Here is a 14,571-nt window from a genome sequence, read left to right as displayed (position 1 = left end):
GCATGCCCAGGAAAAGCCCCAAGCTTGAACTCCCAGCCCCAATTCTAGCTACTAACCTAGACTGACTCCTTCCCTTGGCATCTCTAAGCTCCTGCTAAGGCTAGCTCCAGCGCTCGTACTTACTGCACAGCCGTCGAGGGCAGCTCTTATGTATGGGTTGTTGTCGTAGGACATCTCCTCGTCGTTGGAGCCCAGGAAGCGGATGGCTTTGTCGTAGCTGCCGGTGGTGGCATCGTGCCATGCCACGGACTGGTAGCAATTGTAGGTGACGTTCTGATGGGCCGAGGCACTCAAGAGCCTCAGGAAGGTCATCTGCACCACCCCGATGGGATTGCCATCCGAATCCACATAGGAAAGCTGAGAGAAAGGGGAAATACGGAAGGGGAAAACTAGGCAGTGAGGTGACACACGCACATTTGGGGAGCTCAGATACTCAGTCCAGCACTGACCCTTTGAAAAGGCTTTGTGGAAGAGCTGACGACCTGATCGCTTGCATCGCTGCATTAACCAGCATCCGTATACTTTGTTTGACCCCAGCACTTTTTCACCTTTTCCTGCCATGGCAGGGGGTCGGACTTGATGATCTGCTCAGGTCCCTTCCAACCCTAATAACTATGAAACTATCCATTACTACCATCGGACGAGCTTTCTGACTCCAACGTGCTTCAGTGCCAGAAGAGACCCCCTAGGAAGGTCCTGGAGTCTCCTTGGCTGGAAGTTTTTAATTGCACTTTAGGCAAACATTTGTCTGGATAGTTTAGTTGGGGACGATCCTGCCATGAGCAGGACTACGGGACTTCCTGAGCTACCTTTCAGACTTCTTATTATAAATCTACCACCGTTTTCTCCATGGACACACAGCATTGCACTGTAGTTCCCAGCACCAGCTTCTAGCACAAATCAAAGACCACAGAGTCCCTCTGCAGCTTGGATCTCATTTCATCCAAGAGAATAAGACTGCGGCACCAGTGGACACACTGACTGCATTACCAGTATTGCCAACACTCATGATTTTAAAGCCTACGCTTCGGGAAGGTGAAAAACTTAGCTCTTTCTTTTATATATGATTGATATATCACATAAAAAAAAAGAGCTAAGGTTTTCACTTTGCCAACTCTCATGATTTTTGCATCGTTCTTAAAGTCTACACTTCGGGAATGTGAAGAAAAAAAAAAAAGCAACGTAGCTCTTTCTTTTATATGTATTTAATATATAACATAAAAGAAAGAGCTAAGTTTTTCACACTCCCGAAGCATAGACTTTAAGAACAAGGCCAAAAATCGTGAGTGTTGGCCACACCGAATCATTACGAAATGCCATTTGCTCTTGCTGCCAGCGGTGTTTGGACATGAAAATCGCTGGCATATGAAAGCAGCACAATGTGGAGCATTAAGGGGGAACAACAGGGAATGAGCACGGATATGTGAGAGCAGATACAATTCCCAAGGGGAGCTAGGACTGGACACAGGGAGGAGAAGGAAGAAGGGGGAAGCAGAGGTTACTTGTGGGGGAGGGAGAAGAGAGGCCACAGAGGAGGGAGGTCCAGATTGACCCGGATGACGTCCAAGGGGCCTACACACAAGCAAAGCCACTGAGTGTGCAGGAGAAGTCACACCCAGTTAAGGAGACCATATATTTGCAATTTTATATCCTCATGCTGTGTGCCATAAAACATACATCAATGCATTCATCTCTTTTACACTGCTGCTCCAGTCTGCATAGTAGGGCATAAAAACACTTTTCCCTTCTGCTTTTGGTGCATTATATATAGGGATATATTTAGCAATGCCGAGTTTTGAGAAATCCTCTACGGCAGCCTAGAAATGGGACCCTTTGATAGCTCTGAAAGAAATCACACTCCTAAAAAGCTTTTCAAGCTGCAGTGGGGACCTCGTCCAGTATGTGATCAAATGCCAAGTGAGCAAAGGCACAATACACATGGGTTCAATGTGTTTTTCAACTAACTAATTATACATAGATGATATCTACTGTCATGGTCAGGCTAAGAGAGCTGACATTTATACATCTGATCTATTGACAGCTGAATCCTTTTGAAATAACCTGGAGAAAAAATTTAGATGCACAAACGATGCTGTATGCTTTGAGGCACCATAAAACGTCAAGCCAAGGTGCGAGCTGCAAATGGGTTGGGGGGGAGATTCAACACCAGACAATAAAATCAGGACTCAAAGGTAATAATAAAAATATATATACCAACCGGTTGTCAGGATACCAATGCGCCGTCCTCCTGAGAGTTAAATACGACTGAACATAAGAAAGCTGCACATGCCAGATGAAGAAATAGGAGAGAACCACCAGGACACAGAAGAAGAGGAACACAAGTGCCAAATGTCCGGCACGTGTTCAGTGACCCACAGTGCTACTGATATGTATCCTGCACTTCTGCTAGCTCTATTTTAGCCAGGTTTGGCACCGGAGGCCAACGTCCCATTGAAGCAGACACAGCTGCAGTTCCTTATATATATTTTTTTATTCATTCCTTATTTTAACGCAAGGGTCCGACCCTGCTGCTCTTAAACCAACATCAACGGGACCCATTGCACCATACTGGGATCGCTCGTGCACGTGCAGTTTAGCCGAATCAACCCTTCCCTTACTTCTGCACTATAATTACAGCTCCAAAGGGATGCCATATGGCCACGACTGCTCATAGAGCTGAATGGGTGTAAAGCCTCATTAGCTCTAATGGGCCTGACACACATACATGTGCTGGAGAACTGACCCCAGGAGAAAAGATTTTGTGATGCTTATCCTTCCTGATGGAGATTACCCCTGTCCATCATCAGAAAGCGGTGAGAAATTAACTGCAATCTGTCGGTATGTCGTTAATATTGACCAGTGGGTTAGTGCCAGTGAGGTCAAAATGTCACTTAAGACAGTTTTTCTCTTCAACACGTTTTGCCTTAATGTTAGTTCTTTGGGGGTTTTTTTTGGTCTGCACTGATGTGGGAAATGTCCCATTCAGAGCCATGAAAGCATGTTTTCGTGGCCTTTGAATGAAGCCCATTCTGCCTAGTAGGTTTGAGATGGGCAGGTAGGCTCCCAATCCATGGGAATTGCTTTTAACAGAAGCAGGATTGGACCCTGGTAGGAGATTCATCTTGGTTGAGCTGGGTCAGGATTGCAACCCACTTCAATTCAAAAAGCATTAACATTTCATACTACTTACCAATACCACTGTTCTAGCCCCCTCAATAGAAAGCTCTGCTCTTAAAACCAATGCACTGCTTTTATGGGTCATATATAAACTATGACCCCCCTGCTCCCCACATTTCAAAATATCTTCTATGCACTGGTGATTATTTTCAAAAGAAAATGCATGATAGGCACATAACAAGAAAGGGTGAAAGAATAAATAAAAGGCTCCAAGTAGCTTTGAAGTTCTTTTTTTTTTTTAAATAGCGCCCTAAAATTCAGGGCTGGCCATTCAGCCCTCCAAATGACTGCCAAATAGGCAACAGATAGGAAAAAAAATAGGAAAGGACTGAGTATATTAGATACTGCTATTAATTAATGGAGTGCTCTGTGGTTAAGCTGTGAGAATTATCACCTCTAGAGGCTGAAGTGTTGGCTTTTAGCGCCTATTGTATGAACTAATCAGCCACAGCCCCACTGCTTGGAGGAACAGTTGTGGAAGCCATTCGGTGCTTAGTGACAGGGCAAGTGGCTTGAGAAATGAACTGGGTGCCTTTATTTACTGCTTGGCTTTTAAGGTGGAAGTTGGAGGTTTACTGCAGGAAAGCTCTGCAGAGGACGTTCCTGGAGGCCCGTGGAGCCGGAGCAGGCTGGTAGGGTGGGTGGGAGGCAGGCAGGAAGATGATGTGAAACACATCACAGTGGGCCAGCTCCTCTCCTGGTTGCGTTGCTGGACCTCCACATACTTTTGTGGGATGGGAGAGCTCACTCATTGCATATTCTTTTCTTCCTTAATCCCGCCGATTTTCACCGACCTCCTTATTTACTTCTCACTAATCCTACCGGACTTCAGACTCAGCCGGGAGTTCTTCATTGTTTGCCGGCCCCATTCGTGCTAACCATCCCGTGCATTGAAACCCACAAAGTAGGCGTATGCACCTTGAGACACTCTTCTTTATTTCCGTACAATGTGGTCTTTCCATTTTGCAGGACATGCAGCAAACCTCCGCGCCCGTCAGGCATGCATTTTAAATGCCTGTTCTTACACTGTTCACATTCTTCTTCCTTAAATTCCTCATTTGCTATTTCTGTTTTGGTATCTGTTTGACCTCAGGATATTCCTCCTCTTTTTTTGTACAATTTTAATCATGACTAAAGCCAAGATCCAGCCCATTCAGGGTCAGAGAGCATGGGTGTGGTATGAAGTTGCCCTTTTTGGACTCCATTTCTCCTAAGTGAATGGAGCTAGCGTGGGAGATCGGATACTTCTGTTAGGAGAGTGTATCAAAGACACAGATTCATGTACCAAACAATAGAAAACTGAAGGATCTCACACAGCGGCCTACTTGTCGACTGTTCCTACCTTGGGTGCTTTCTTTATTAGAGTTGATTGAAATGCAGATGATAACGCACTGAATTTTTTGATGAAAAATGTCTTATTTCCCCCTAGAAAATTTTTGTCCAACCCATTCTTGCATTCCTATAGCTTTGAATATATCTCATCATCAAAGAGAGATTAGGATATCTCTCTTAGCCTAATCATAAGCACATAGGCTGGAATACAGAACAGTGCCCCGGCTGTCAGGTTTAACTTCGTACTAATGTAACCAGCAGGACCTTTCAGGGCATCCCTACACTGTAGTCAACAGCGCAGCGTGCAGATACCCACGCTGACTCTGAACAAGCCTTGGTCCCAGGAGCTGTCCAACTGTGTCTCGGCAGGGCCTAATTTAATCTGCTGCAGTATGCAAGGCGCTGATCCAGCAAAGTATCCAGAGCACGTGGCGGCTACGCATGCAGAAAGCAAAGGAGACGACTTGCATGTCTGACGCCCGGCAAGGTGCTTGCTGCCCAGGCAAGGTGTTTACTGCCCTTGCTTGAACCAAGGTTTTTCTCCCCCGGCGAGGGTTATATATAAACGCACCTCCAACTTTTCATGTTTGGTCGGCATTCCACCTTAAAGTCTTTTTTTTTCCGTGTCCTAAGATGGTTATTAGTCATGCAGAGTGCGAGAAGTTTGGCCATAACCAAAGCGGATGTGGGGGGCGTGCTCTGACTCAGACTGGTAGGCCAAGGTTAGCCACTTACCAAGGAACCCCGCTTGTATTGACTATACCATGTAGAAGGCTGCTCTTTGGGCCAACGAGCCATTTTACTCTGTAAAATATGAGACGGGTTAAAGAAAAACTGAAAGTGGTGGGATGCTTCTTACCAGTTTACCGCGCTTGAATTCACTGAACCAGGAGCCTGGGTTTTCCTTTGGCCAAGAAGTAATTCTAGCCTAAATTGTGGGAAGTGGGATGGAAAGGAAGAGACAGAGAGGGAAGGAAAAAAAGAAAAAAAAAAAAAGAGAAAAATAGAAATTACATTCAGTTGCAGATCCTGCGTCTCTATGTCCAACTTTCTTTTAAAAAAAACCCCATATTTTCTTATGCTTTATAAACTGGCAATAAAAAAACCTGAGCTCTCCAGTGCAAGTGACTTCTAAATCAAAATGTTAACTGCCTGACATTGGGGTCAGGACAGTCTGCCATCGTGCATGCATAGAAAACTGCCTGGGCACCCGCTTTCATTGCTAAGGGGTTAATGGGCTGTAGCCTGGAGATATTTGCCAATGCAAAACTGGCAGTACACTCTGTTGGCATACAGGGGGGAAAAAAGAGTATTGATGGTTAATGATCTATTTATCTACATGGGGATTTTGAAGGGAAAAATGATTCTGAGAGTGCAGAAGCCGGTCCAATGTTAAATCCAGATGTTGCAGGCTCAGGAAAATTAAGGAGAGCTGAATTACTCCTCCTAGGTTTGAGCACCAGTAAGCCACAGCACATGGAACGGACCGTCCTTAGTAGATAATGAACCAGAATACATGATCAAGTCCCGACCAGAGCATCTATAACGATCCAGAGTGCGAGCTTGACTAAGTGAGTTGCTAAAGTATCTTCACTCTTCAGCTGTGCATTTGAATGGTCTCTCCTCTCAATTAGAAACCGAGCTTTGTGCAGGAAGGGGAGGGAGAAGGGCTGCAGTCCATTTGATATTCTCTTACTTATTCTCTTACTCTTATTCTCCAAGCTCCCTCTCTGTCTCTGTTAATCTCTCCAAGCACAATGTCTGAACTATATGGAGATGCCTTCGTATTATTCTTGCCTCTTCAGCATGCGAAACAAAGACTTTCTGCCATGCTGAGGCTCAACAAAAGTGGGATACCTCTTTTAAGCCCTATGCAGCAGTCAACAATACGTCCTTCACAAAGAGCTGCACAAGCTATATTAATAAGGAAGATATTCATGTTATTCTACCGGGAAAATATTAGACTGGACCCTTCTTAAACAGGCCAATTTTGCACAAATAGAAAGAATTAGCTTTTGAGCTGCACCAGTGGTAGGAGAATCAGTCCCACTGTGAATACTAGCATAACAATATAGATGTACAGTGTCGTTATTTGAAAGACTTACATTACTAAAAACCACGTGCCGGTTCTGAGAGTTTAATAATCCTAATCATAGGAGAACAATGCCTGTCCAACACTGAAGAAAAAGAAGTATAATCTTTCATTTAAACAGCCCCTCCAAAACTTTAGGAAACATTATGTGGCCTATTACATGTTCCAAGCTGATGCATGTTTCTCATGGCTGAAATACTCTCAGCAAGAGAACAGCTTATAGCAGAGCCGGCAAGAGCAGGGGCTGTCCTGAATGCCCCCCGATGCAGCTACTGCATGCAAAGACCCCCTTGGCGGTCTCTGGGTGCCATCTCGAGAGCCCATATACTCTCCCCGGGTGAGGAGCATGTTCCCATTTCAAGATCTGGTTTCAATGCCCGGGGGAGATGAACTCCAGAAAATAAAATGGAAAAAAATATGGGTCAACAAAGGGCACTGCCTACATGGCAAACTGACTGTGCCCGCAGCTGTACCCTCAAGCAGGCCATGCTGTCTAGCATATGCTGCCTCCTGAGCTAGAAGGAGCATAGCTACATCTGCATGATGCTTTGGGTGGGTCAATTAGTACTGCTGAGTGCCTGCCAATTAGCTCTCCTCTATGCTAGCTGGCAAGACCTTGGTTGTAATCGCTCCCAGTTTAGGAGACAGCCACAGCAACATAGCGGGTTTCAGGGCGCCACTGAAACACTACCTGTGTACTGTGCAGATATAACTCAAGCATTTGTGTTGAAAGACACTTAGCGCACATGTCACCATCACCCGAAAGACGCTTAGCACACTTGTCACCATCACCCGAAAGTTACTGGCTGTCAAAACTAGTGTGTTAGTGCTGACAGTTATTTATAGCAGGATCCTTGAAATTATGAGGCTGAAAAAGCAGAAGACATCATTGCACAGGAAATAAATGGACTCCGATTCGGTCTGCATGTCAGAATACCAAGAACGCTGCAAATTCGAGTTATAAAAGTTTGGAAACCCCAACGGAAACACCAGGCAAAATGACAGAGGATCAACATTGCTCCGCTCTGAAGACTTGGTAAAAAGTAGAAGAAGAATCAGCAGGGCAAAACCATCAGATTAGCAGCTACCGCTGCATGTGGGATAAAAAGAGCTGGTTAAATAAACCTCATGATGAACTGCAGCGGATACACCGATGCAAGCTTTTGCCTTTATAAAGCAAAGCAAGAAATTAAAGTTTCGGCATTTATCGTGCTTGAAGAAGCATCAACAGCTTGCCCTAAAACAGTTTAGAAAGCACTTATTCATTCGGTGAAATGTCCTCAATAAACAAATTCCTTATTATTTTAGAAACTAATCTTGAATCCAACATTAAATAAAAAGCATAGGATCTCTAATCTCAGCTTCCAACTGACTTCCGGCTGAACAAACTGACTAGCCATGAGCATTCACATTAGGAAACAAACTTATTACTACCTTCAGAGGGAAAAATATAGTCTGTGTGAACTTACTCCTTCGGATTTCTTATCAGGGAAGATACAGGTCTCTCCACCAGCTGTGAAATTACAGTACACTTTGAAAGAGTCCCTGGAACATCCTTGGTTAGGATCAACCCAGTATTCACCTAGAAAGAGGTGAAGACGGAAAAAGGAATGAAACCTATAAAGCAAGAAAACATGGGAGCTCCCACCACGCGGACAACATCAAACCCACACGTTTGCATCCGGAGATAAAGTTTTGGTATATGAATGTATGGGTAATAAATGATCCTTTCTCATATACTCACGCAGTCCCATGGATAAGAAAGCTCAAGGACCAATACACAAATGGGATAATGTGATATAATGACATCATTATAAATTCAGAAATGGAGCAGTGCTTTGATGACCCTGTTGTAACTGAGGAAATTCATAAATGTTTCATTAACCCTAGCACTTATTAATAGACGCTGGAGCCAGGGGCAGCAACGGTGTCAACAAGGCTCCAGTGATCAGACCGGGCTTTGCAGCTGAACCAGGGCCCCCTCCACATCCGTGTGCATTCATTATGGCATATACAATTATATACACATGCGCAGCACTTAATCCCCAAATTTGCACTAGAGGTGGTACTTCGTTCCCCATGGAAACCGTTTTTTATTGGAACAGGGGGGTTTCAACTAAAACCATTTTTTGGTGGAAAACCTCCACTGCAGAAAATCTCATTCTTCCATCACAAAACCAAACACCAGAAAAATCATTTTTCCCCCAAACTGTTATTTTGATTAAAAAATCACATGGCTCTGCCTTTTGGAAGGTGCAATTTGAGCACCTTATAATTACAGACATACTGCTCCATGGTGTAGGCTCACTGGCCAGACTGGATTCCCCAGAATCTACCATTAACAGGGACTCTTTTTGGAAGTGTACTCCTACTCTTCACTTGTTTTTTTTTCCAAAGGGAAAAAAATTCAGCCCGGCCAATTAGATAATGCAGATTTACAATTTGCACCATGTTTTCTTTCTCCGTAACCACACAACCCCAGGACATACCATCCGGGAAGTCAGGGTGACATAGCTGCAAGTCCTTGCAGGTCCGGGCTGGGTTATGCTGAGTGCCCAGAGGATGCTTCATTTGCTCTATTTCCAGTTTCAAAGAATTCAAGGAGCCGAAGATTTCCTCCATGCCATCTGCGTAATCCATGTAGTTGTCAGGATTTCCATCATCAACCAGCTGGCTGGCATCAATGTTTCGCCTGGTCCTCTTGGAGGACTGGATAGGCAGTGGCTGGATGACCTCCCCAGGAGGGCCCTTGGGAGCGAGGAAAAAATTTATAAACATGAGCTTCATGGGGAAAACAGGGAAGAAAGAGAAGAGAGAGCCAAAAAAAGCATCACATGGGAAACCTCACAGATCTGTTGGGTTCCTGATGAGAAACCATCAGTCCCTGTTGAATTTTACAGGGCTCAAACTGTCAAGAGAGAGTCTGAGCACAAAATGTAGACTGGTGGAAAGTTTTAAGGGCCTGCATCTTGGGTGAAAGTCTTCCAAGTAAAGCTCCTTCATCTTCTTCCTCTCTTTCAACATCTCTCTGTTTTTCTTTCTTTCCTACCTCCTTCTCCGGCATTTTGAAAGTGCTTACACTTCTGTGGCATGTACTCCTTGCACGAGGAGTCTTTAATCAAGAAATATTGTGTTCCCCAGAGGGGTGGGAAGTGTCACCCAGAAACCCCACGTGTCCTTTAACTCTTCAGAAGGACCGGTTATACTTACAGGAGGTCCAGGGGGCCCTGGAAGACCAGATTCGCCCTTTGGACCTGTTGGACCCTGGGTAGAAACAGAGAAAGGAGTGCATGTGAGTCTCAGTAAATACCCTCCATCGTTTATTTTAAATCCTTAATAGTCTCTTCTCTCAAATTCCTCTCTGCACTGGGGCCATCTGTCTGCCCTCCGCTACAGCAAGGAAACATGGTTCTAATCAGAGCTTTGTCACCATTTTTTCATCCAAAAACCTTTCATGAAAAATAGCTTTTTTGACCCCCCCAAAAAGGCTATTTTGGTAGGAAAGGTTTGTTTCGACAGGATTTTTTCTGTTATTTGGTTAGAAAACAGTAAAAGAGTTAGGCTCAACATTCAAAAAGCTTGGTTATGTTTGATGTCAAACGTTGAGGGTTTGCTTCCCCCCCACTAAAACACGACAAATTTAAATGAAAGGTTTTTTTAGAAATTGGAAAAAAGTATCTGTATGCTCATGGGAAACAATGCACGCAATATGTGGAAAATACAGATAAGCACACGTTCCCATGAACATTTATTGGCATTTTTCAAACAGCCACAGCTCCGACTTCACAGGGAGGAACCTGTACTAGGATCCAGCTACTTAACTGGCATGTTTTCCACCCCGTCTCTTTACTGTGTTACACTTGTTAGTACACCACCTGCCAGTCTCCCTTCCCCGTTTCACAGTTTATCTGCAAGGTCACCCGTTTCACGGGAAGAGCTTTCTTCTAGCACGATGCACTCTGTCCCCTCCTCTGATCTCTTCAAAAGTGATGTTTCATAAAGTATAAAAACTGTATCACAGAGATGTTTCCAGTTATTTCTGTTTTTATTTTAGACAGCCTGAAATGACTGCATTTGCTCAAGTCAGGTTTAGCAAATTGCCTTGACTCGACCGATTTGTAATAGTGGCAGTTCATTAAGCAGCTAATAATTCTTCGGCTTTTCAGCTTTGCAGCATCCATACTTACTGATGACCCTTTAGCACCCTTGGGACCAGGGGGACCCTGTATGAAAGAAAAAAAAATAAAGGCAGTTAAGTGCCTTTATTAGTAGGATCAGGCACAAAATACAAAATCATTTCATATTCATTTATTTTTTCCCTGTGAATTCACTGGAGTTGCATTTTGTTTCCACTTTTCAGGAACATTTGCGTAATCTGCTTTTGCTTGCTGAATCCTTTCATTGAATGAAAGCCTCCAGGATGCTTGTTTCCAGAAAGCTGATGTTCAGTCTTCATACACATCTGTGATCTTGTTGCACAAGTATCACATGAACTTGGGTAAATCACTTGGTGCTGATCCAGGCCAGGTACAAAACCCCTAACTATGTGATTCATCAAACAATAACTAAACAGTCAAAGCCTCCTCTTTAAATAAATGCCGCTGATCAACATAAAGAGCATGCCCGTCCCAAATGTGTTTGTGGAATAAATGTGAATAATAAACATGAGGAAAATCAGTAGGCAAAAACAGCGGGAGGGGAGAACCAGTTTCACAGGATCAATTTGTCAGGGGGTGCATCTACACATTCATTAATGCACCAGCGTTACTGCGCATTAAGTTTAGCACTTGGATAACCAAGTACTAAATCAATGTGCAGGAATTGGTGCTACGGCACATGGGTTTTTACAGATGCTAACCGCGCAGTAGCCTAATACTACTGCACAGCTGCATATTAGCAAGGGTTGTGTTCAGCACGCTACTGCACCGTGTTATTAGGCTACTGCACAGTTAGCGTCTGGTGTAGACGCACCCAGGGTAAATTATTTGCTCAGGCAGCTGATCGTACCAGCCATTTGTTTCTTTGCCAAGCCAACAAACCCTCACACTCGTCTTACCAAAAGCAGATTGAGCTGTGCTCTGCTTTTACTATGTTATCAGCTAATCAATGAGCCTCGTCTCTTCCTACTGGTAGTTCTCTGAACTGAAAGTTTTTAATGGGCTAAAATGTAAAACGCTCATTCATGTTGGCAAACGTTTCCTCGCATATCATGGGCCATGAATATTAACCAAACCACTCAGGGAATACAATAATTGTTGCAGGTACAGCTTATTCTGAATTAGCCCTCAGGAAGCAGAGAGACATGAGCACTTCAAAAATGTGGGTGATGCTCATCTTCCCCTGAAGTTATATTCTACACATTAGCCTAGGCTAGACACAATGGGTCATTTCCCCTAAAACCTTGCTAAATGGTGTTGGGAGGGTGAGTTAACTAGCGACATTTATTAGCTTCAAGTGTTCTTCTAGGACTTTTATGCTTCTTGATGACCGTCTACAATTTATTCTTAATAATGCACAGTGCTCCTAAACTTCTTCCTTTCAGCCCATTTCACTAGCAAACTAACTAATTTAAACAGCTTCTCAGGGAGAGACGCGTCGCACAATTGTCCTGTTCTGTGGAAGATGCGTTACAAAGAAATCAAGTGATTTGTCAAAGGTCACACAACACATCTGTGGCAAAGGCAGGAATTAAAACCTGATGGCATAACTCTCAGCCCTTTGCTTTTGCTGCTTGACTTCAGGACTCGTATTCAGGGACTTACCGGTAATCCTGGCGGACCTGGAGGTCCAATTGGGCCGGAAGGCCCGTTGATACCCTAAGGAATAAATGCAAGATACAATTTATTTTAATGCATTCACATTGTATATTTAAAGTATACACCTTGGGCTCAGATTTCCAATTTGCCTGCTTGATTAGAGTGCTCTGCTCCAAAGTCGGAATGAAAATTGGCATGCTGGTATGTAAAATGAGCATGTACGTGGCCAAGCAAAAAGGACAGCACTTATAGCCGTGGCTGGATGATTTCTGGTTGGTTTCTGGACTTTAAAACCTCAATCCCCATGGCAACATTCTGGGATTACCATCCCTCTGAATCTCCTCAATCTTAATCCACAGCAAACCCCAAGCCCGCCCATCGTCCATCTTCCAGAACGGCTCATTATGGAGTAAGGCTCTGGTCCTGAAAACTTACCCAACACAGGTGCAAAAGTCCCTCAGCTCAAAGCCGCTTATAGAAGAATCCTTTATTTAAAAGGATCCTTTATTTAAAAGGATCACCTCCTTTTCTGGTTTCATTTATTTCCATGATAGACGGGCCAGACCTGCCACGTTCCTGCACCGTGCAGTGCCCGGGGGTTCAGAGTCCCTTCAGACAGGTCAAGTCGTGCCGCTCAGCGCAGACTCAGTTATGGACTGGACTGAAACTTCCCTCCAGTACCCGCCCCTGCGATTTGGTGGATACGTGGCACCTATTTCTCACCATAAAGCGTACGACCCTGAGCCCTGCTGAGATGTAAACTCAGACTCCAGAAGGCCATCTCTGTTGTTAAACCACCTCATCAAAGGCATGATCTGAACCTTTTGGGCTAGTACGGAAGATTGGCATCCGCTCAAAAGCACGGTCATTAAAAGTTTTACATGTGGCTCCAAAGCTTTCCTAGAAACACCCACCTGTTCTCCTTTGGGTCCTGCTGAACCCTGGGGTCCTGGGAGACCTCTGTCACCCTTTTCTCCTTGCTCACCAGGGGGCCCAATAAGACCAATCAGACCTGGATGACCCTAGAGAAAAGAAATAGATGCGTCTTCAGATCCCCATTTTTGAGCACTCCCATTAAAGCTACTTGTCAGCAATAAATATAAGAATCAAAACGGGGTGAAAGGATGGTGCTTTTACTCGTGTCGGCACGGCCCTCAATTCCCAGCGCAAAAGGAAATGCTGCAAGCGTGGTAATAGTGTCATCTAGCAGTGACTGTTCCTTTCTTGCACTGACATATGTTATCTTAATTTCTGCAAATAAGGTTCAGAGCTATTACCTCAAGCAAGGCAGGTGTCGATGCAGTTGCTACAACCTTTTTTTCACCGCTTGCGAAGCGGCTGTGCAACACAGCTGTGCTAACTAAAGCTTGAACTGGGACAAAAGGGCCACCTTGGATTCATACTGCACGAGGGGGATTACAAACAGATCGATGTACGTTTCTTCATGGGCAATGAATCCAGCTGATAACATATATCCTCAAATGAGCTCCCGGGGTATTTCTTATGACCAACGCCTTATGGGCTCTTAAGCCCTGTTCTCAAGAGCTGTGCAACGCTACCATGTCCTCAGCAATCCCCTTTTCTGTTATTAGAGCATTTCTAGCACCCAGACAAGTCAACGTGAAATCCTGCTGTGGCCTGTGCATAAAGGGTGAAATTCAACCCTGTGCAGGGGGATGGCCTCCGGCTTATTATGCACCACTTCAGCCCCACTAAAGACATCACAGTGGGACTTCAACTGCACTTAAGTAGTGCAGAAACCTCGGACACGGGGATTTTCACTCCAAAAGCTGCACCATTCATGAGCAACTGGGTGTCTTGACCACAGCAGTACTACCGAGGTCTGTTACCTACTGTCTTGACAAACAGGGTCCCAGAATTTGAAATGCATGGCATCTGAGCTGTCATCTCACCTTTTCACCCTTAGGCCCTGAATCTCCTTTCAGACCGGGTAAACCAGGTGGGCCCTTTGCAGGGGAAAAAAAAAAATACATTGAGATAAAAATACCAAACACCAGATGCAAGTTTTCTGCAAAAGTCTTGAATGATCTGGGCATACCAGTGGGCCTGGGGGACCATCAGGACCTGGAGCACCTGGGAGACCTTGTTCACCCTGTAAAACAATACAATCAAACAGTGCAATGTAAAAATAATACAATCCTCTCAGGTTCGGCATTCAGAATAAATGCACTCCAGAGCTCAGTAGCTTGGGCC

The 14,571-nt window shown here is 44.5% G+C and overlaps 1 protein-coding gene across 2 annotated transcripts in view; it reads right to left on the bottom strand.

The window, feature by feature from the left end:
• Positions 1-14,571, bottom strand: part of COL5A1 (collagen type V alpha 1 chain) — a 230,191-nt gene that overhangs the window by 7,257 nt on the left and 208,363 nt on the right. The window contains exons 56-65 of one of the 2 annotated variants that reach the window (XM_014603741.3): positions 14,417-14,470; positions 14,271-14,324; positions 13,272-13,379; positions 12,364-12,417; positions 10,789-10,824; positions 9,812-9,865; positions 9,091-9,349; positions 8,071-8,183; positions 5,245-5,313; positions 124-357 (exon numbers count right to left, since the gene is read on the bottom strand). In XM_014603741.3, the coding sequence (XP_014459227.1) occupies positions 124-357; positions 5,245-5,313; positions 8,071-8,183; positions 9,091-9,349; positions 9,812-9,865; positions 10,789-10,824; positions 12,364-12,417; positions 13,272-13,379; positions 14,271-14,324; positions 14,417-14,470 (1,035 nt within the window). Of the gene's footprint in view, positions 1-123; positions 358-5,244; positions 5,314-5,368; positions 5,438-8,070; positions 8,184-9,090; positions 9,350-9,811; positions 9,866-10,788; positions 10,825-12,363; positions 12,418-13,271; positions 13,380-14,270; positions 14,325-14,416; positions 14,471-14,571 lie in introns of both variants that reach the window. The other variant, XM_014603740.3, reaches the window with a different exon arrangement.

Source organism: Alligator mississippiensis, chromosome 12 (genome assembly GCF_030867095.1).
Source record: "Alligator mississippiensis isolate rAllMis1 chromosome 12, rAllMis1, whole genome shotgun sequence".
NCBI classification, from domain to species: Eukaryota; Metazoa; Chordata; order Crocodylia; family Alligatoridae; genus Alligator; species Alligator mississippiensis.
The sequence above is the reverse complement of the archived record's forward strand: the minus strand, read 5'-3'. Positions and strand labels throughout refer to the sequence as shown.